The following is a 23,081-nucleotide window of genomic DNA, read 5'->3' as shown; positions in this document are numbered from 1 at the left end:
GCAGTAAAATAGATACCAATTGCTATATTTACTTTTTTAATTACAAATCACATTATTATGGCAAAATTTACTTTGTGTTGTTATAAGGTTTACCCCTTCTGGCCACAATAACCATACAGCCATGAACCTTATCCAAATAAAGATTAAACAAAATGATGTCTGAATTAAGCATGGTACTGTTGCAATAAAATATTTAATGACATTTGATTTCTTCTCTGTTACAATGTCTGAGAAGATGGTGATGAATTTTAGTTATCCAAATAGTTCAATGCACTTTACAGTGTATTTATTACAACAGGTTGCATCTATCTGTAAAGCCCCATGAAAGAAAATATAGACTGTAAAAGCAAGTTAAAAAAATAGATGGAAAAATAGATTTCCATGTACAAATTGTTATATGAAAATAGATCAGTAAACCTTTCACGACCAGCATTTGGCTTCCAAGTGAAGTATTTCAGGTGGTGAGAGGGTTAAAATGTGCAAGGAATTCAATAAACAGCTGAAGATTTTATTGATTTAAAATTTTTACCTTTTTTTAATATCTCTACTCTTCACTTAGGAAGGTTAGCATTATATAAAGGCTGCAAAATGTATGTACAAACACACTGATATATATAATTATATACATGCTGAGGTTGGAGTGGGGTGGGGGGGATTCATTCCTTCTTTTTGGCAACTGTCAGTTCTAGCTTTGGCAGACGGACACCTGCCTTAGTTGCACTGTCATTGCTTGAGGAAGAGGAAACTCTGGACTTTCGGGAGGAAATTGATGCACCACTCCCTTGGACGTTTTCATCGTCACTTAACGTGACCTCATAAGAACCTTTTGACTTGGATCCCAAGCCGCCAAAAGTGCCAAATTTTATCTTTGATTGCTTTCCCTTCTTTTTGCCCCCCTCGGCAGATAATGAACTACCAGCCTCTAATGTACCACTTGGTGAGGAGTGTGTTGATTCATCTTTCTCTTCACTCAAGGAAGATGATCTCTGCCTTGTCTTTTTGCTCGTAAACAGCGAAAACTCATATTTTGGAGACTTTTCCACTTCTAAGCTTGTGGACATCAGGCCACCTTCTGCTGACCCTGCACTAGCTTTTGAACTTTTAAGGTCTCCTTTTGACCCAGAAACTGAGACATCCGGAAGGCTAACATCCCCTTTTGCTTTAGACTTGAAGTTCAGTTTTGGCATTTTTATCTTAGATTTCTTTATTTTAATCTCACTTTCATCAACTTCTAACTCAGTCTCACCAAACTTTTTCACCTGTACGTCAGCAGAAGGGAAGTTTACGTCAACTCCCACCTCTCTTCCTGTCAGCTCTGGTCCAGATGATGTAAATTTAGGCATTAAAAGTCGTGGGAAATAAATTTTAACATCAGAACTTTCTAGATTTCCACCTATCCCTTGAACATCCAAACCTCCCTTTACATTGGGTCCAGTAAACCCACCGTCCACTTTTCGGCCTACTCTTAAACCTTCTGACCCCTGCATATCTCCTGTCAGATTTGCACTTTGTCCAATTGAAATGCCTTCCTTTATCTTAGCATCTTTCAGAGAAATGTTGATCCCTGGAGCTGAACCTTTAACTGCAGCTGATGACTGAAATGAAGGCCCTTTCATTCTTAAGTCTGCACTTTCAATTTTGCCAGAAACATTAGCAAGACTAACATCTGGCCCAGAGAGAGAAATTTCCCCTTTTGGTAACTTAAACCCTTGGGGGTGTGAACCAGATATATCTACCTGAGGTAATGTAATATGGGGATCTAAACTTTTTGCATCAATAGATGGCAAATCAGCACTTATGCTCGGCTTCTTCACTCTACCAGAAATGTCCAAATCACTTTCAATGTTTGGTCCTTTTAAGTGAATATCAAAATTGGATTCAGAGACTTTTGGGGAAGAAATATCAACTGCCGGCAATTTAATTTTCCCTCCTGACCCAGAGATTCCTACTTTAGGAGCTTGAAACGCCATACTTCCTGAAGTAAGCATACCACTTTTAACATTTGGTCCTTTCAAATTAACATCCATCTCTGGTAAAGATGACTCAGCTGAAACACTAGGTATTTTACTGCTAATATTAATTGTACCATGGGTCACATCTACTCTAGGAGCTTTTATATCAGTGGAAATTTTTGGCCCAGTCAGATCAATATCTCCCTTATGAAGTGAAACACCAACATCAGCAGCTGGTGCTTCTACTTTTGGACTCGACATACTAAAATTAGGAAGCTTGAATTTTGGCTTTTTGACCTTTACATCAGGACCTTCAATACTAACCCCAGAAGATGTTAATTCAGCTTCTGGTGTCTTCAATCCACCACTAATGTCTAAATCTGGAGTTTTTAGTTCTGCACTAGGGCTCTGCAATGAAGTTTCTCCTTTAATCTTTGGAGATTTGATGTCAAACTCCACATCAGGGAAACTAATTTTGCCAAACAGTGGCTTTCTGGTTTTAGGTGCTTTGAAACCAAGATTTGTTGAAATTGCTGCATCCCCACCTGCAATATTTAAATCTGCATCTGGGGCATTAAGATTTATGTCACTGTCTACTTCAGGTGCACTTACATCAAAACCCCCTTTTTTGCCTTTTATTTTTGGACCACTCATATGAATTTTGGGCATTTTAAATTTCCCTTTTTTTCCTTTGCCTCCAACGCTCAACTCAGGCACTTCAGGGTCAAACTCTAAATCAGGAGGGTTAATATCTACAGAAGGTGACTTTATATCTGCTTTAGGTGACTTAATGCCAAAACCAAATTTTGATTTCTTTACCTTGGGAAGTTTTAAATTACCTTCAGTGCCTTCAATGTCCAATGTGGGAGTTTTTACACTGATATCTGGAGAATCCAAGCAGACACCAGGTGTTGACAAGTCCATTCCCGGGCCTTCAAGTTTACCTCCTAATTTCGGGCCACTGATGTTGCCCTTCAAATGTGGAGCCTTCAAACCTAAATTACCTTTTGGTAAGTTGACATCAGGACCTTCAATGTTTGCATTAAAACCAGATATATCAACACTTCCTTTAGGAAGGGAAGCATCAATGTCTGGACCCTCTAGTTTGGGAACATTAACACCAAATTTTGGCATTTTAAATTTGGGCATTTTAAGTTTGCCTTCTGGCCCTTCGAGATTTACATCTGGTGCTTCTAATTCTACTCCTGGAGTTTTAATGTCTAGTACTGGGGCATTAATGTCAACTTTAGGGCCTTTAAAATCTCCCCCTGCTTTAGGGCCTTTCAAATTAAAGTCAATATCTGGCATTGACAAATGTGGCATCTGCATTGAAGGTAACTTGAACTTGGAACCTTTTACTTTACCATCGAGATCTACATCTGGAGCCTTAAGGTCAACCTCTGGGCATTTCATGTCAACTTTGGGACCTTTCAAATCCCCTTCCACCTTTGGACCTTTAAAACCAAGACCAGCATGAGGCATTGATATGTGTGGTAAGTCTATATTCATTGAGGGCATCTCAAATTTAGGGCCTTTTAATTTTCCCTCTGGTCCCTTGATATTTAAATCAGGAGCCTGAATATCTACATTTGGGCCTGAAAAATCCATACTTCCTTTGGGAAGGCTAACATCAATGTCTGGGCCTTCTACTTTGGGGCCAGAAATGCCAAATTTGGGCATTTGAAATTTTGGCATTTTAAGTTTTCCTTCTGGCCCTTTCAGGTCGACATCTGGGGCTTCTAGTTCCACTCCTGGAGCTTCAAAATCTAAATCTGAGGCCTTTAAGTCAACTTCAGGGCCTTTAAAACCTCCTTCTATCTTAGGGCCTTTCAAATTGAAGTCAATATCAGGCATTGACATTTTTGGCATATGCATTGATGGTAACTTAAACTTTGAACCTTTTACTTTACCATCAATATCTATATCTGGAGCCTCAAGGTCGACTTCTGGGCCTTTTAAATCTCCTTCCACTTTTGGACCTTTCAGATTTAGATCGAAATCAGGCTTCGGTATCTTTGGTAGATTGATATTCATTGAGGGCATCTCAAATTTAGGGCCTTTTAATTTTCCCTCTGGTCCCTTGATATTTAAATCAGGAGCCTGAATATCTACATTTGGGCCTGAAAAATCCATGCTTCCTTTGGGAAGGCTAACATCAATGTCTGGGCCTTCTACTTTGGGGCCAGAAATGCCAAATTTGGGCATTTGAAATTTTGGCATTTTAAGTTTTCCTTCTGGCCCTTTCAGGTTGACATCTGGGGCTTCTAGTTCCACTCCTGGAGCTTCAAAATCTAAATCTGGGGCCTTTAAGTCAACTTCAGGGCCTTTAAAACCTCCTATCTTAGGGCCTTTCAAATTTAAGTCAATATCAGGCATTGACATTTTTGGTATATGAATTGATGGTAACTTAAACTTTGAACCTTTTACTTTACCATCAATATCTATATCTGGAGCCTCAAGGTCGACTTCTGGGCCTTTTAAATCTCCTTCCAATTTTGGACCTTTCAGATTTAGATCGAAATCAGGCTTCGGTATCTTTGGTAGATTGATATTCATTGAGGGCATCTCAAATTTAGGGCCTTTTAATTTACCCTCTGGTCCCTTGGTATTTAAGTCAGGAGCCTGAATATCTACATTTGGACCTGAAAAATCCATACTTCCTTTGGGAAGGCTAACATCAATGTCTGGGCCTTCTACTTTGGGGCCAGAAATGCCAAATTTTGGCATTTGAAATTTTGGCATTTTAAGTTTTCCTTCTGGCCCTTTCAGGTTGACATCTGGGGCTTCTAGTTCCACTCCTGGAGCTTCAAAATCTAAATCTGGGGCCTTTAAGTCAACTTCAGGGCCTTTAAAACCTCCTATCTTAGGGCCTTTCAAATTTAAGTCAATATCAGGCATGGACATTTTTGGCATATGCATTGATGGTAACTTAAACTTTGAACCTTTTACATTACCATCAATATCTATATCTGGAGCCTCAAGGTCGACTTCTGGGCCTTTTAAATCTCCTTCCAATTTGGGACCTTTCAGATTTAGATCGAAATCAGGCTTCGGTATCTTTGGTAGATTGATATTCATTGAGGGCATCTCAAATTTAGGGCCTTTTAGTTTTCCTTCTGGTCCTTCAATATTAAAATCAGGAGCCTGCATATCTGGTTTTGTGCCAGAAAATCCAAATTTAGGCATATTAAATTTGGGCATTTTAAGCTTTCCCTTACCTTCTGGGCCATCTAAAGAAACATCTGGGGTCTCCAGGTCTATGTCTGGTGTTTTCATATCAAGCTTGGGGCCATGCAATTCACCTTCAACCTTTGGAACAGACATGTCCAGATCTCCTTTTAACTTTGGTCCTTTCATGTTCAATTCAACATCTGGCATAGACACTTTGGGACTTGTTATGTTTAGCGAAGGCATTTTAAATTTGGGACTTTTACCTTTTGCCTCTAAATTTTGTATTTCTACATCAGGGCCACTGACTTCAATATCAGCTTTTGGAGCTTTTATGTCAGCACTGGGTGTGTGTACCTTGGGACCTGAGAAATTAAATTTTGGCAGCCTAAATTTAGATTTTTTACTTTTTATCTCAGGCATGTCAATGTTGGCTTCTGGCACACCTATTCCTAACTCAGGGCCTTTAAGGCTACCTCCCTTTGATGCATCAATGTCACCTTTAACCTTTCCACCTTTCAGATTAATATCTATATCTGGCATAGATGCACTTGGCTTTGAAAATCCCCATGATGGCATTTTGAATTTATGACCTTTAACTTTACCTTCAGGCAATTCTGCAGACAGGGATGGGCTGGGGACATCAAAATCAGCTTTAGGAGCCTTTATATCAGCATCCAGATTTGCCGTGGCAATGTCCACACTTCCTTTTAGTTTGGGACCTTTTACACCAAGATCTATATCAGGCATTGATACATGTGGAAAATTAACATTCAGTGATGGCATCTTCATTTTTGGACCTTTAACCTTCCCCTCTGGGAGTTCAACATCTAACTTAGGAGCTTTAATATCTACCTTTGGTCCAGACAGGTCAACATCTGCTTGTGGAAGGTTAATTTCTGGGCCTTTAATACTTCCATCTATGTTTGGAACTGAAAGGTCTCCTCCTGCCTTCAGCTTTGGACCTTTTACATTAAGATCAATATCAGGTTTGGAAAGCTTGGGCATATTAATATCCAGTGAAGGCATCTTAAATTTAGAGCCTTTAACCTTACCCTCTGGACCCTCAATATCCAATTCAGGTGTTTTTATATCGGCTTCCACACCTTCAATATTGGGTTCTGAAAACCCAAACTTTGGCATTTTAAATTTAGGCATTTTCAGCTTACCTTCAGGACACTCTATATCAACATCTGAGGTCTCTAAATCAAGTTGTGGTCCCTTTATATCAACATTAGGCCCTTTAATGTCTCCTATCTTGGGTAAAGAAACATCTGCCTCTCCTTTCCAGTTAGGGCCTTTTACATTAAAATCAATGTCAGGTAGAGATACATTTGGAAAATTTACTGATGGCATTTTAAATTTTGGGCCCTTTAATTTTCCATCAAGATCTAAATCAGAAGCCTTAAGGTCCACTTCAGGTGTTTTAAGATCAACTTTAGGCCCTTTCACATTTCCCTCTAATTTGGGACTTTTCATGCTTAAATCAATATCTGGCATAGATACCTTAGGCATATTAAAATTCATTGAAGGCATCTTAAATTTGGAACCTTTAACTTTACCTTCGGGACCCTCAATATCTAATCCTGGCCCTGAGACATCCAGATCAGCATCAATGTTGGGGCCCTCTAACTTGCTTTCAATTTTTGGGAGAGATACATCAGTCCCTGCTTTCAAGTTTGGGGATTTCAAATTCAAATCAATCTCTGGTATGGATACCTTAGGCATATTAAAATTCATTGAAGGCATCTTTAATTTTGGGCCCTTAACTTTCCCTTCAACATCTACATCAGGAATTTCAAGATCCCCCTCAGGCTTTTTAATGTTAATTTTAGGACCTTTGATATCTCCTTCTAATTTTGGACCTTTCATACTCAGATCAATATTAGGCATAGATACCTTAGGAAAATGAATGTTTCCTGATGGCATTTTAAATTTAGGACCTTTTACCTTACCGTCAGGTCCCTCAATGTCCACATTTATATCAGGGGCTTCAAGGTCCACATCAGGTACCTTGACATCAAGATCTATGGCATTTCCTTCCAATTTAGGACCTGCTACATTAATGTCAAAATCAGGGATTTCAATTTCAGTTTTAGGTTCTTTTAACTCTCCAAGTTTAGGACCCTTCAAACTCAGATCAATTTCTGGCATATTTACTCTAGGTAAATTAAAATTCATTGAGGGCATTTTAAATTTAGATCCTTTCAATTTGCCCTCTGGGCCATCAATATCTAGTTCAGGGGCCTTAACATCTAAATCAGGACCTTCCATTTTAGGGCCAGAGATGTCAGCACCTCCTTTAAATTTCGGACCCTTCAAATTCAAGTCAACATCTGGCATCGACAGTTTTGGCATTTTAAATTTTCCTCCTTTCATTTTACCTTCTGGACATTCTATTTCTAGTTCAGGAGCCTCAACATCAATATCTGGTGCTTTAATTTTACCTTCAGTTTTGGGAATGGAAACATCCACCCCTCCTTTCCATTTAGGACCTTTCATATTGATATCAACATCAGGTACACCAAAATCCAGGGAAGGCATTTTGAACTTAGGGCCCTTGATTTTGCTTCCAGAAACATCAATGTCAACTTCTGGAACTTCTAAATCTGCTTTAGGGCCACTTAACTCAATTTCTCCTTTTGGCAACTTACCATCTGAACCATCAGTTTTAAACCCAGAAAATCCAAATTTTGGCATATGGAATTTGTGTGTTTTTAACTTACCTTTTCCGTCTAGGTCAACTTCTGGGCCTTTGATGTCAACTTTATGATCTTTCAAATCCCCTTCCATTTTGGGGCTCTTCAGACCCAGATCAACTTCAGGCATAGATACTTTTGGTAAATTAATATTCAGTGATGGCATATTTATTTTAGTACCTTTCAGTTTTCCCTCTGGGCCTTCAATACTTAGCTCAGGAACATCAACATTTGGGCCAGAAATGTCAACATTTCCTGTAGGTATATTCACATCTATATTAGGACCTTCCATTTTTGGTCTAGAAATACCAAATTTTGGCATTTTAAACTTGGGCATTTTAAAATTTCCTTCTGGGCCTTTAAGATTTACATCAGGGACTTCTAAGTCAATATCAGGAGTCTCAACGTTAAGCTCTGGAACCTTCACATCAGCTTTGAGACCTTTCAAGTCTCCTTCCACTTTAGGACCCTTCAGACTAAGATCAACATCAGGCTTGGACATTTTTGGAAAATGTACTGAGGGCATTTTGAACCTGGAACCTTTCACTTTACCATCGAGATCTACATCTGGAGCCTCGAGGTCAACTTTGGGACCTTTTAAACCTCCTTCCAATTTTGGACCTTTCCAACTCATATCAGCATGAGGCATTGATATGTGTGGTAAGTCTATATTCATTGAGGGCATATTGAATTTGGGACCTTTTAATTTGCCCTCTGGACCCTCAATGTCTACATTAGGAGCCTGAATATCCACACTTGGAGCACATATATCGATACTTCCTTTGCAAAGATTAGCATCAATGTTTGGGCCTTCTACTTCTGGACTGGAAACCCCAAATTTGGGCATTTTAAATTTGGGCATTTTCAGTTTACCATCTGGGCCTTTCAGATTTACATCTGGTGCTTCAAATTCTACTTCTGGAGTTTCAATGTCTAGTTGTGGGGCTTTCATGTCAACTTTAGGGCCTTTAAAATCTCCTCCTGCTTTAGGGCCTTTCAAATTAAAGTCAATATCGGGCATTGACAAATGTGGCATTTGCATTGAAGGTAACTTGAACTTGGAACCTTTTACTTTACCATCGAGATCTACATCTGGAGGTTCGAGGTCAACTTTGGAACCTTTTAAATCTCCTTCCAATTTTGAATCTTTCAGATTTAGATCAGCATGAGGCATTGATACTTTTGGTAAACCTATATTCAATGAGGGCATATTAAATTTGGGACCTTTTAATTTTCCCTCTGATCCCTCAATGTCTACATCAGGAGCCTGAATATCCACACTTGGAGCAGATATATTGATACTTCCTTTGGGAACACTAACATCAATGTCTGGACCCTCCACTTTTGGATCAGAAACACCAAATTTGGGAATTTTAAATTTGGGCATTTTCAGTTTGCCTTCTGGGCCTTTCAGATTTACACCTGGTGCTTCTAATTCTACTCCTGGAGCTTCAATGTCTATTTCTGGGGCTTTAATGTCAACTCTAGTGCCTTTCAAGTCTCCTATCTTAGGGCCTTTGAAATCTCCTATTTTTGGTCCTTTCAAATTAATGTCAACATCATGCATTGACATTTTTGGCATTTGCACTGAAGGCAACCTGAACTTGGAACCTTTAAGATCTAAATCTGGACTTTGAAGGTTTACGTCTGGGCCTTTGATGTCAATTGTTGGACCTGTTAGAGCGCCTTCAATTTTTGGATCTTTCAACCTCATATCAGCATCAGCCACAGATACCTTTGGTAAATCAATATTCACTGAAGGCATTTCAATTTTTGGACTTTTCAGTTTCCCTTCTGCATTCTTGATATTTAACTCAGGAGCGCCAATGTCTATATTTGGACCAGTTAAGCCAACATTTCCTGTGGGCAAACTTACATCTATATTTGGGCCTTCCACTTGTGGCTTAGAAATACCAAACTTTGGGATTTTAAATGTTGGCATTTTAATTTTTCTGTCCAAACCAACATTGGAAGCATCCAAGTTAACATCAGGAATATTAGCATCAAGTTCTGGACCCTGTATATTAACGTAGGGTCCTTTTAAATCACTTTCTGGCACAGACATCCTTGGAAGATGCACTGAAGGCAATTCAAACTTGGAATCTTGCATTTTACCATCAACATCTATACCAGGACCCCGAAGCTCGATCTTTGGGACTTTAATGTCTACTTTGGAACCTTTTACATCTCCCTCCACCTTTGGATGTTTAAAACCGAGATCAACATCTGACACAGACACATTTGGTAAATTTATATCAAACTGGGGTTTTTCAAATTTAGGGCCTTTCATTTTCCCCTCTGGCCCCCTAATGCGGAAATCTGGAGCTTGGATATCTTTCAAGTCTCCTTCTATTTTAGGACCTTTCAAACTAGCATCAATATCTGGCACTGACACTTTTGGCAAGTTGGATTTTATTGATTCTATTTTCAGACTAGAGCCTTTTAAATCGCCACCTCGGTTACTGACATTTATATCTGTGTCTATACCAGATATGCCAATGTTTTGCTTGCCAATTTTTATACCCACACCAGGACCTTGCAATTTTGATTCTGCAATTCCAGATGTTGGCATTTTAACACCTTTAAACTCCAAGGACTCTTTTGGCAAGCCCACTGTTTCTTGGAAACCTAACTGAGGACCTTTAATATCTATGTTGGCAGATGCAACCTGTGAATTTGTGACACCACCCGCAGGGCCATGGAAATCTTTTTCTAACTTAAATCTATCAATGTCAGGCATTATGACACTAGTCTTACCCTCTTTGGTGTAGGTGTAGACAGAAGTTCCAGGAAGCTTAATGCCAGTTTCTGACATCCCTGCATTTGTTTCCAAGACACCAAACTTTGGAATTTTAAATGATGGTATGTGTATCTTTCCCACAGAATCGTCTAAGTCAATATCTGGTCCTTTCACATCCACACTAGGCATAGGCAGTTCTATTTTTGCAGTAGTAGCTTTTCCTTCAGCTGATGGTGAAAAGACGTCCAACTGTTGTTTTGCACTGACATCCCCTTCTTGAATTAAAGTTGCCTGGTTATATGTTCTGTCAAGCTTTGTTTGGAAGGATCCAGACTTTGACATCTGAAATGATGGAAGTCCTATATTCACTGACCCACCTCTGGTGTCCAAAGGGAGTACATTTTTTTCAGGTGTCTTAATGTCCCTCATTATAGATGTAGATTGGGTTTCTTTAGATGTACTTGTTACATCGGCTGGTATTTCACCAAGGGCTGCAGTTTCCATTTTAAATCCTTCTGCCTTCTTAATGTCATACTGAGGACCCCTGAACTTTATACCAGATGACTGGAAGACAGTTTCAGAGGTTACTGATGTTTTGTCCTGTTTGGGCACCCTAGTAATGCCAGAACTTAATAGGCCAAGGTCTACAGAGGAGCTTCCAGAAACATTGGGACCTTTAAACCTATCATGCTCTGTTTCAAATTTGGATGTCCTCACCTCAAATTTATTTTCGTAGCTCTGGAACTTTGGAGCAGAAACATTTACACCAGGCAAATTGATACTTAAGGAAGAGGTGCTGCCTGCTTGGACATTTGCATCAGCATCACTGTAGCCTTCAGGAAACTCAAACTCTCCTTTGCCGTGTTCATGATACCTCACTGTGGTACTGTGTACATCCACAGAGTCACCGGGCAGGGAAACACTGTGTTCTCTTCCTGCCTGATAACTTTTACCAGACACATCAATACCAGGAATTCGGATAACAGTTTTAGCCTCATCTGTCTGCACACTGGTTTTAGATATCTCAGTTATTTCATGGCGGGGAATCTTGATTTTATATTCAGGACTGCTTATATCAATCTCTTTTGAGTCTTTTGCTCCTGTCACATCCACGGTATAAGCGGTCACTTTCCTTGTAACGGTGATGGTCCTTGTCTGAGACTCTGGTTCCAAAGTCTCCTCTGACTTCAGACGTGGCTTAATCTTTTTTGTGTAAATTCGTCTATATTCCTCATCATCCCCACTCTGGAAAACAAAACATTGACAGATTATTGAAGGAGTGCCTTAAATTCACTATGGAAGAAAATATCCTGCCTAACTCTAGAAACTAACTGTAAACCTGATATGTATGGATCATTCATTTTCTGAGCTTTTAAATCGCATAAACATTTCTGGGGGGAAGTTTGCTTTGAGTTCAGAAGGGATAGTTAGAACTAGGGATATCCCGATACCGATGCTAGCATCAGAATCGGGCCCGATACAGGGCATTTTGACAAGTACTTGTCAAAATGCCCCGATGCCTAGCGGCGAAGCTTGCGCTATGTTTTTTTTTTCTTCTTACTTACCTCGCCGAGCGTCGCTGTCACTGCTAGCGGTTCCCAGGATTAAAGGTGATGGGTCAGGAGGGGGGAGTGGTGTGGCACTCGCGAACGAGGGGGTGCTCCGAAAATCACGCCATACAACCGATCGGCGGCTTTAGAGCCACTGATTGGTTGTATGTGAAACAGCCGTTGACGGCTGTAGAAACGAGCGGGTCTTTCCTGCCCGAGCAGGAAAAAAATGCGTCTGGAGACGGCAACCCGCTGATGCGGGCGGACGGCAAGAGGTTAAATTGTAACCCTACAGAATCTTGCACATCTACTACAGTGAAATACATGGAGGACACCCAATTTAGTGGGTAGAGCACCCTGGTTGTTGCTGAACTCTGGGCAAACATCTAAATATACATCTGAGCTACATATATGCTAACTATTTTACCTGCCAGAGAATTTGTAGTTCTGTGCAGCTACTGTTTTGCAGCAGGCACACAGCTTGGTCAAGAACATAGGGGCAAAGGCACCCCTAGCTGCCTTTCTGGACATTGAAGCAAAACCACAGTAACAAGACCATCCCTCTGCTTACTTGGCTCTCTCCTCCTGTCAGCATGTTCACTGTTAGCACTTTTGCACTGCAGCAGAGCCTGACTGGTCCAGTACTGCATCTCCCTCTCCTAGTCTGGTTTATGCACAGATGATTACAGAAAGCCTTCATTAAATTAAGTTTTGGTACACTTACGCTAGCTGCATTTAAAAATCAATTTATTGTTTATCCGCCTCCCGGCCGGCCATTATTTGCAAAACGGCCGGCCGGGAGCTTCCTGGATGTAACAGGCCATGTATATATGGCCTGTTAGCCCCACCCACTCACTGCGGGAAACTACCAAAATGTAAAAACAGCAAATCGATCGCCGGCGGATTGCTTGTATGGGTTGCCGATCGGAGATCTCTGCTTCATCAGCTTCTTTGGGGGTCCCTAGGTGACATTAGGGGTCTTGGAGACCCCTGATGTCTCCATAAAGAGGACCTGTCACATCTGCTAAAACGGGTGCGCATACGTGCTAAAACGACGATTGCGCCACACATGTTACATATCGCCGCGAATGTCGCAATGAGAGTTATAATTCTAGGGCCATTTATCACTGATAACACTAAACTGATTTTGGGTATGGTAGTTTTTGTGATTTTGTGGGTGTGCACAATTTGAAAGCTCAACATGTTTGGTGTCTATTTACCTGATGTGACCACATCTTTTATATTTTACCAAAAAATTGGGTAAGAATAAATGTATTATAACATAATGTAAGAAAAAAACGTTTTTTCCCCAAAAATTTTTAGTAATTTTTCCTTACTATAGTAAAAAATAAAAATCCCAGTGGTGATTAAATACCACCAAAAGAAAGCTCTATCTGTCCCCCAAAAATGGTATGAAATTAATTTCAGTACAGCGTTGCATGACGGAATAAATGTCAGTCAAATTCCCGCATCGCTGAATAAACACCTGGTCAGCAAGTGGTTAAATAAACAATATTTTTATTTTATATCCAGCTGGAGCTCAACTTCAACTTCTTACTCCAATTAACTATAATCTAACAGGCTGTTATATCCTACTGCACCATGCACGTTTTTACGCGTCTATCACTAAGCTTGTTAGCATGACTCACTACCACCTATAATTGTATCTTAATGTGACTTATAAGTCCAAACTATCTTTCCATATTTTGTATAGAGTTATTTATAGTTAAGATCAGGGATGGACCAATTCGGAAGGCGGCGCTGTTTAATGACTCGCCACACGCCTTACTGATTGGTCAGGAAGCTGGCGATTTAAGGAAGCCAGGGGGCGAATCATTACCAGCCCCCCGGCTTCCTGACTAGCCAGAAAGCGGACTCCATTCTTCCTCGTCACCTGGTGATGAGGGAGGATGGAGGCGGCATCCCGGATAATCAGGATGAGACTTCTGGTATCGGTATTCCGCATCAGCGGGCACCAAAAAAAATAAAATATTGGTACTCGATACCGAAAAAATGGCATCGGTGCATCCCTAGTTAAGACCCCTGGCAGTTTTTTTGCTATATCTCATTGGGGAAATGTACCTTCCCTTTCTGCCCTGCAGACAACAGAAAGTGGGAAGAAATCTCTCCAAAGTGAGATCCCCTTTTAGACAGCTCCCAATGGAACAAGCATCCCCAATGAACTCCTAACCCCTTTATTCCTGCGCCTTGTTATGGAAAAGTTTGGATCTTTCCACCAACTACAGAGTTCACCAGGACCAAGTAAATATCCCTCAGACAGGAATAAAGATTTGCTTTAGATTCATTTCTGTTTTTAGCAATATTTGCATTAATGTGAACAGGCTGTATTTATAACAATATACTTTCATTTGTCCACGGGAAAATGTAGCATAATAAATGACAATTTGCCCAAAGTCATGCAAAGCCTTCATTTAAAGTAATCCTAAATGGTAGGCATTCTCAGCATAAAGGTAAAATATGCCCCAGTGGATTTACGTGTCTTCAAAATGCCCAAACTTATTATGTTCCCTAAATTGCCGCCAGCTCCAGGTCCCACTTCCCCATACTTCCAGGTTGTGGAGCGCGCTCCCACTGTGCTTCAGAGAACAGAGACAGCGCATGTTCCAGTTGCTAACAAGCACGCAGGGAGGAGGGGAAAGGGGAGTGGCTTGCTGCCAGGGCTATGTGTGTCTATGGACACAATAGAGACGCCAGACTGCCACCTGGGAGTGTGCACATACAGGTGTCTACATGAATCCATGCAATGAGTGGGTTTTGCAGACCATAAATTCCATGCAACCACAAGCTAAAATTGAAAACAGGACTTCAGACAAGGATAGTGCTGATGCCTGCAGCACTACATTATTTCTTATATGAAGGGTTTAAAAACACTTCAAAAGATACTATAAGTACAGCAGTAAAAAGGGAAAATAAATAAAACTTGCTCACCAGAACAACATCGGGACTTTTTACGCTAAAGACATCGTGTGAATAGGTTGCGCCAGGCAGAGGGGATCGATCACCTTTCCTCTGTAGCTTGAGACCTACTGTGTGATGCCCGACATTTGCCAGCAGCTTCTCAATGTCCCCTGATGACATGTTCTCAAAATAGACTGTTGCACCCACAACCTGGTCACCTAAACATAAGCAATTATAAACCATTATCTTCAAAAGCATTTTCCATGTAATTGTTTCTTATATAAACTGAACAAAATAATAAAAGTACAGTGAACATTACTTCATTGGTGAAGAATCACTTTATCTTTTAGCTTGTGGATTTAAGATCTATGGTTGGCCTAACTCATGAGCACACTAATGATATTAGACTGTAAACTGCAATAGGCCTTATGTCTGAATATTTGAAGAAAAATGTATTTGCCTATAGCAAATACATTAGGTCTGTGAATGAAGGAAGTCGATTAGCAAGCGTATAAAAGGGTAATTTTTTTCCCCCTCACACAAGTCTCATAGCTCCTCAGCAGTAAAATGATACAGCTATGTACCTGTTCTGTGTGTGCCCTTACTGAATAAGATTTTCAGACAAAATGTATATTGTTTTATACATATTTTTTCTTGTGTTCAAGGCTCATGGGTTCATGTTTACTTCTAACCCTTTCACTGCCAGAGCCGTTTTTGCGTTAAAATGCACATTTTAGGCTTGACGATTACTTAAAACCCCACCCCAGGAATGATATATTTCCTGAAACCAGAGACTCTGTAGAATACAATCGTAAATATGAAACATTGCAAATATTATCTTTCCATTTCCAGCCAGCATGTGGATCTCTAGGTCATTTACTTATGTTTACACAGCTATTTTCAGTTGTACTGCTGAACCAATCGAATGTGTAGATACGTTCAGGTGATTGGACACTAGCAAATCAACCAAAGCTGTAGAGCAGCCCTGTATATCCCCTCCCACTCCCAGTCTGCCTCAGTTTTGTAGCCAGCAGTACAGCGAGTGGATCACAGAAAACAGAGAGAAGATTTTACAGATAGGACAAAAATCCTGTTTTCTTGATCGTTGATCACAAGACACAGGAGTGTCAATTCACAAAGAGAAACATTATTTGCTCTCTAGTTGTTAATTTACCTATCCTTATTTTTCATTTGAAAACATGATATTCACGAAAGTCCTTCCCTGACTCTAAAACACTTACCTTCTTTAACAACACCTGTTTTGGCAGCTGGTGAGTTCTGCACCAATTGTTTTACAAACACTCCGTCATCATTCTGATCTAGGGTCAGGCCCATAGACCCACTGCCTTGCCAGTTGGGTAGCAAAACTTCTCGTGTATCCTCCTCCTCCATCTTTGAAAACAGGATGGAAAGAAAAAGTTTTAGCACCAAGAATACCTTAACATGTATAAAAGTGTCGTCTTTATGCACCTACCAACATCTGTCAGCTCAAAATCAGAACAAAATTACTTTACTCTACCAACCATTTACAGAATCATTCAGCCATGTCTAGAATGTATTCACATACTACAGTGAACTTCATCCTTTAAAAAAATGTGTGAGATTATAATAAAAATATTGAGCAGTGCAAGGTCAAGCTAACCCATGTATAGAGATGCTGCAGTTGTCCTTTGCTTTTAGGCATCCTGAACTCGTAGCCATGGAAGGTTTACCACACCAGCAATGACCAAAAACTGAAATTCTTCTTTGAATGTAGTTTTAAACTCTGTATTTCAGTAATGTCACTTCTAGAGATATAGGGGAAGCAACGTTTTTGTCTATTTAATTCATTTACACTGTGTTAATGGTGGTGCACATACTGTTTGTACTGCCTTCTCTTTTTCACAGGAGCCCATTAGGGGATGGGATACCCCTTCAGGGGATTATTCTGCAGTGCATGCAGAAGGGGGAATCTGGAAAGAGACCAATGTATTATAAAACATGGGATTTTTGTAGTTACGTAAACCTGTTTCTTGGAGATAATTAAAACTGCTGTAGGTTTGGACATTGGCAAACATACATTGAGGAAAATAATGATTTGATCCCCTGCAGATTTTTTAAGTTTGCCCACTTACAAAGAAAGGAAAGGTCTATATTTTTTTTATCATAGGTGTATTTTAAATGATAGAGACAGAATATCAACCAAAAATCCAGAAAAAAACAATGATACAAATTTTTGCAGTTCAGTAAATAAAATAAGTATTTGATCCCCTACAAACCAACAATAATTCTGTCTCCCACAGACTGGCTATGTAGTACACAGATTAGTCCTGTCAATTTAAAAAAGGTGCTCCTGACGACAACTCGTTATGTATATAAAAGACACCTGTCCACAGAATCTCTTTCTTCCATTCAAACCTCACCACCATGGGCAAGACCAAAGAGCTGTCAAATTACATTAGGCTGGGTTCACACCTAGGCGTACGGAATATGCGTGTTTGCCGCACGTTTCGTGCTGCGTGGTTTTACCGCGATTTGCGGTAAAAGAAACGCGTGACAAACGCGTTTCCAAGAGCTATCCGGCTGTATCCCAATGGATACGTGCAGCAAATATGCCCCAAAGAAGCTCCTGTACTGCTTTGGGCGTAGGGCGTTTTGTAGCGCGTTCCTACTCGCTGTAAAACGCCCAGATGGGAACCAGGCCTTAGGGACAAGATTGTATACCTGTACAAGGCAGGAATGGGCTACAAGACTATCAGCAAGAAGCTTGGTGAGAAGGAAAAAACTGTAGGAGCGATTATTCGCAAATGAAAGGAATACAAAAAGCCCATCAATCGCCCTCGGCCTGGAGCTCCATGCAAGATTTCGCCTCATGGGGTAAGGATGATCATGAGAAAAGTGAGGTATCAGCCCAGAACTACATGGGAGGAGCTTGCGAATGATCTCCAATACACCGCCATGGATTGAGATCCTGCAGCGCCCGCAAGGCCCCCCTCCTCAAGAAGGCACATGTAGAGGCCTGTCTGAAGTTTGCCAATGAACATCATAATGATTCAGAGAAGGCTTAGGAGAAAGTGCTGTGGTCAGATGAGACCAAAATCAAGCTCTTTGGCATTAACTCGACTTGCCGTGTTTGGGAGGAAGGCAAATGCAGACTATGACCCTAAGAACACCATTCCTGCAGTCAAGCACGGAGGTGGAAACATTATTATATTCTAATATACAGCAGGGCTCAAAATTTCAAGTCCTGAGCTACTAGCCAGGCCTTAAAGGTTACTCGCCACCAGTTGCCCCACCTAACCCCTACCCTGCCTTAAGTCCGCCAGGTCAGCGGTGTGACGCACATTACAGAAGTCAGTGGTGCAATGCCTAATACAGAGGTCAACTGTGTGACGCACAGTACAGAAGTACTGTGGTACAGAGATCTTCCATGTATCCTCTTTTCCCCCTGCATAACGTTCTGGCCAGGTGTCTCACTGTCTCTGCAGTCTTCCTCCCAGCCTATGGCAGCTGAACTGGGCGGAGGAAGCTGCAGAAGACAGCAGAACTGAATGTCATCTAGGGGATGGGCCGCCGGCGGGACCCGAGATGGGACACTACCGCCGTGGCGATCGTTTGCTTTTGTTCTCTCTTCTCCTTCTCGGACGTTCTGTAGCTGCAGCTATAGAGGAGGAGAAGAGAGAACAGAAGCGAGCAATCGCCGCTGCGGTAGAGTCCCATCTCTGGTCCCGCCGCCTTTCTCGGTGACTTCACCATTCCTTGCTCGGGCAGTGTCACGGGGTCTGAAAGCACTGGATGGATCTTGCCCTGATCTGTCAACGCCTACATCAGTCATTATACATTACACTTGACTTCTGTTCTCTTTTTTCCTTCGGCCGCTCTGTAGCTGCAGCGGCCGAGAAGAGAACAGAAGCGAGCAATCGCAGCGGCGGTAATGTCCCATCTCTGGTCCCGCCGGCGGTGCACCCCCTCGATGACATTCCACTCGCCCCCACGCAATTTTCACTCGCCAATTGCGAGGGGGGCGAGTGGGAATTTTGAGGCCTGATATACAGTATATATACATCCCTCCCCCCATGCGAAGGTGCTAAGTGTCATCCTCACCTTTCTACCCCACCTTCATAACATCATGAAGGACCTCACCTTTCTACCCCACCTTCATAACATCTCCAAAATACACCCCTCCCTCACCAATGAAACCATAAAGCTACTCATTCACTCACTTGTTATCTCTCGTCTTGACTATTGCAACTACCTCCTCATTAGTCTACCTCTACACAGGCTATTCCCCCTTCAGTCTATCATGAATGATGCTGCTAGACTCATTCATCCAACCAACTGCTCAGTGTTGGCAACCTCCATTTGCCAATCCCTCCACTGGCTTCCATTGGCCAAAGGATAAAATTCAAATAATAAACAACCACTTATAAAGCCATCCACTACTCTGCCTCCGGCTAGACCTTGTCTCAAAGGATCACCATAACCGTCCCCTCCGCTCTTCCAAAGACCTCCTGCTCTCTAGCTCCCTCGTCAACTCCCCCAGGACTTCTCTAGAGTCTCTCCCATCCTCTGGAACTCCTTACCCCAACCTGTCCATCTATCTCCTACTCTGACTGCCTTTAGGCTATCCCTAAAGACTCATCTCTTCAGGGAAGCCTATCCCACCTCAACCTAACCACTGAACTATCACTTTCTCAAACAATTAATCCCCACACAGCTACCTCCCCATGTATCACTTTTAGATTGTAAGCTCTCAGGGGCAGGGCCCTCCTTACCATCTTGTCTTGAACTGTATTTTAATTGTAATGTCTCCCTTATATTGGTACATGGCAAGAGAAATGGGTTTTAAGGGGATCTAATTCAGTCCTAGAATAGATACCAGTGTGCAGATCAGGGGACAGACTAAGGAACAGGTTTAGAAATCATGAATTAAATCTGCACAGTACAGGCAGGGTTAATTATTTTATACAAAAAAAACCCAGATGTTGAGAACTAAGCAGTATTTTTCCCCGAGTTTACAGAAAGAGCATCTAAAAAAGTAAGCTACAATATTTACATTTTTTTTAAATTAGAAGATGTGAATGGGAACATGTAACAAATATAAAGTAGGCGTGATCCCAATTTGGTTCCTAAATTGTAAATACACTTTAAAAATGAATGTAATACTGTAGTCAGCAGGCAGATGGAGCACCAAGCACAGAAATGCTACACTTACTGCATGGCACAATCACATGTACAAGCTATTGAAGATACAAAATGGACGCTAGCAGGCTGAGTTGTACCTAGCAATTTTGTGAGCAACAGAGGGTTTGTGTCAATGAAATAGACAATGTAACTATAATATTAGATCTAATATTGTGATCTTTCAATTACTTTTAGTAAAATGGTATATTACATTTGTTAACACTGAATGTAAAGCAGCTTTTACACAAGGACTTCTGATTGTGCCCTTAAGACACTAAAGATATTTTCACCATCTCAAAAAGTACATAAACCCCTTTCCACACAGCATGCACAGCACAATTTTTTTGTTTTGGGGGCCCAGCTATATCTTGGCACAGGGATTGTAAGGACTTGCATAACTGTAAAATACATTCAAGAGAAGCTTAGTTTTTGCACCTGCTGCTGTCAGATTATAATAGCCTGGCAGGGAGGGACTTCGAGTTATTTTTTAATTCAGCCTGCGGGGCTAAACAAGAAAAAACTAAGTGTATTGCCAGCCTTAGAGTTGCCTCTCAAAAAAAACCTCAAACCAAGGGCTCAAAACTGATCAGATTTAGGTGGGAACCGTGAACCACTGAAGAATATTCTAGCTGCTTTTAACTATCTGGACACCATATGGATAATAGTCTCTCCTGGGTTATGACATTTTAGATTCCTGAAATTCTCCACTATTTTTTATGCTTTTCTATTGAGCTTTAATTTCTGGATAGCAAAGAAAAATCTGTTCTACATTACTACAGATTTTTTTTGTCCTGCCAACTGCTCTGGTCAGTTCTTATAGCAGGGTGCATCTTACACCTATTCAAGAGAAAACTTGCAAAGCTTGATGGATTTGCAATGACTAAGCAATAAGAAACAAGGACTGCTTAACTTTTTTTTCTGTGTTTACTTTTAGGTTTCCAGATCCTATACATTAGGTTACCTGTTGCCAGATTATACTAGGAAGTAAAAACATGTATAATAACCGAGCACATAGACAAATGGATGACTTACCTTGATTTGTTGAGCTAGTTACCTTCTACAAAACCTTGCTGGCTCGGTCTGCACAGGTGTTTGCATGAGGACCTCAGACTGTTGGACAGAAGAAAACAAAAAAGTCAAAATAAACTCAAGAATCAATGAGATAACAGCTTGCAAAGTTTTCAATGTGACAAGATTGACATTGTACATATATTTAGGGATATATTTTCATTCTGGGATATACAATAAAGTCCTCAAATATTCTGCAGAATAGAAAAGGGTGTGGGCTTTTATAAAACGTGGACATTCAAAAAAGGCATGTGACATTAAACAAACCTCCCTGTGTAAATATCATACAAACAATTGAAGACTGAGTCTCCTTCTCCCATGACTCTGGCCACAGATCAACCAACCATGAGACCCAAATTAACCAAAACACAAGAGCTCTGTTTCAAGAAAACCTGAATCAGTCTTCCCCTAGATCTGAAGCAAATGGATTAAAATGTCTGATGTGCACAAGCTTGTCATCAGTTTAAACCTGGAGATGCAAAAAAAAATTAAAAGCACACACCCTTAACTTTCATTAAAGGGAACTCAGAACGTTACATCCAATACCAAACCACCCAAGTGACAGAATTGCGGGAATGAACTGCTAAACAATTGGTATTTAGAGGGTATGCCATTCCATTCCACTGTGTATAACAGTAATTCTCAGGAACAGTACATAGTTGGAAACCCAAGTGGAAGTTGTATAAGGTTGTTGATGGCCAACCCAAACTTAGTCTGTCTCAGGTTACTCTCCAGTTGAAAGCCCCAAACTACTCCCCAGATTAAAGCAATCATTTTAGTTTTATTGGTAAAAAATAGGGATGCACCGATACTAGTATTGGCGCAGATACCGAGTATTTGGGCGAGTACTTGTAGTCGCCCAAATGCTCCGATACCTCTGATAGCGGAAGTGCCGAGGGAGCATGGAGCCGGCTTCTTCTCCAACCAGGAAACCGGGTGGTGGGTTATGACCCACATCCCGGCTTGCTGATTCGCTAGGAAGCAGGCTTCACTTGTTGCTAGGCAGCCTGGCTTCCTAACCAATCAGGAAGCCGGGCAGCATGTCATGACTCACGTACCAGCTTCCTACCTACCTAGCAGCAAGTGACGCCGTGCTTCCTAGCCAATCAGGAAGCTGGGAGGCGGGTCATGGCATGTCGCCTGGCTTCCTGCTTGGCTAGGAAGCCAGCTTCAGTTGTTGCTAGGCAGCCTGACCTCCTGACCAATCAGGGAGCCGGACAGCACCTCATGACTAGCCACTCTGCTTCTTGATTGGTCAGGATGCCAGGCAGCTTCGGCAAGTGAAGCCAGTGTTCTTTCACTAGAACACCCACTTCAGAGGCAATCAAGAAGCGGGCGACGGGTCATGATCCACCACCCAACTTCCTGATAATCTGGGCACACAGCACCAGTACTGGGAAAAAAAATATAGATACTCGTACTCGATACCGAAAAAACGGTGTATCCCTAGTAAAAAATATACCTTATTTCCTACAAGTACCGTACACCAAATACTATGCAAAACAGTTTGAGACATTTTCTGGAGTTTAAAGGGGACCCTAAAGTGCATGTCCAGGCATTGTACAACTTTACCCGCAAACCTCCCTTTCCCCCCTCTAGAGCTTGTCCCACCATTATTAATCTACCCCCTGCAGAAACAAACAGGTTTTATTACTCCCTGTGACATTCTAAAGGCTTGTAAAATTCTAGCAAGGGCAGCTGCTGGTAGCTCAGTCCCTACTGGCATACCCCTAGAACTACATCTGCCGAGAGCCTTTTCCCTACACACAGTGTAAAGGCAAGCTTTTGGAATTCAGGGCAGCAGCACCGTTTTTCTGGGAAA

General features: G+C 41.2%; 1 protein-coding gene across 1 annotated transcript; it reads right to left on the bottom strand.

The window, feature by feature from the left end:
- Positions 1–506: 506 nt before the first annotated feature.
- AHNAK (AHNAK nucleoprotein) lies at positions 507–21,301 on the bottom strand. Its single transcript, XM_018564843.1, has 4 exons — positions 21,224–21,301; positions 16,270–16,420; positions 15,059–15,246; positions 507–11,804 (listed from the first exon to the last, which is right to left on the bottom strand). The coding sequence occupies exons 2-4, from the start codon at positions 16,418–16,420 to the stop codon at positions 657–659; spliced, it is 11,487 nt and encodes a 3,828-aa protein (XP_018420345.1). The 5' UTR covers positions 21,224–21,301; the 3' UTR covers positions 507–656.
- Between the last annotated feature and the right edge of the window lie 1,780 nt (positions 21,302–23,081).

The sequence above is a fragment of the Nanorana parkeri genome, unplaced genomic scaffold (assembly GCF_000935625.1).
Source record: "Nanorana parkeri isolate BGI_ZX_2015 unplaced genomic scaffold, ASM93562v1 scaffold25, whole genome shotgun sequence".
NCBI classification, from domain to species: Eukaryota; Metazoa; Chordata; class Amphibia; order Anura; family Dicroglossidae; genus Nanorana; species Nanorana parkeri.
This window is presented reverse-complemented; position numbering and strand designations above follow the sequence as displayed.

What these genes read in the sequence shown, in the direction of transcription:
- AHNAK (XM_018564843.1), bottom strand. Translation starts at nt 16,420, where the DNA reads ATGGAGGAGGAGGATACACGAGAAGTTTTGCTACCCAACTGGCAAGGC. An exon ending in AACAGGTGTTGTTAAAGAAG is followed by an intron (nt 15,247 to 16,269) that starts GTAAGTGTTTTA and finishes GCTTATGTTTAG; the next exon opens with GTGACCAGGTTGTGGGTGCA. An exon ending in AAAGTCCCGATGTTGTTCTG is followed by an intron (nt 11,805 to 15,058) that starts GTGAGCAAGTTT and finishes TTTGTTTTCCAG; the next exon opens with AGTGGGGATGATGAGGAATA.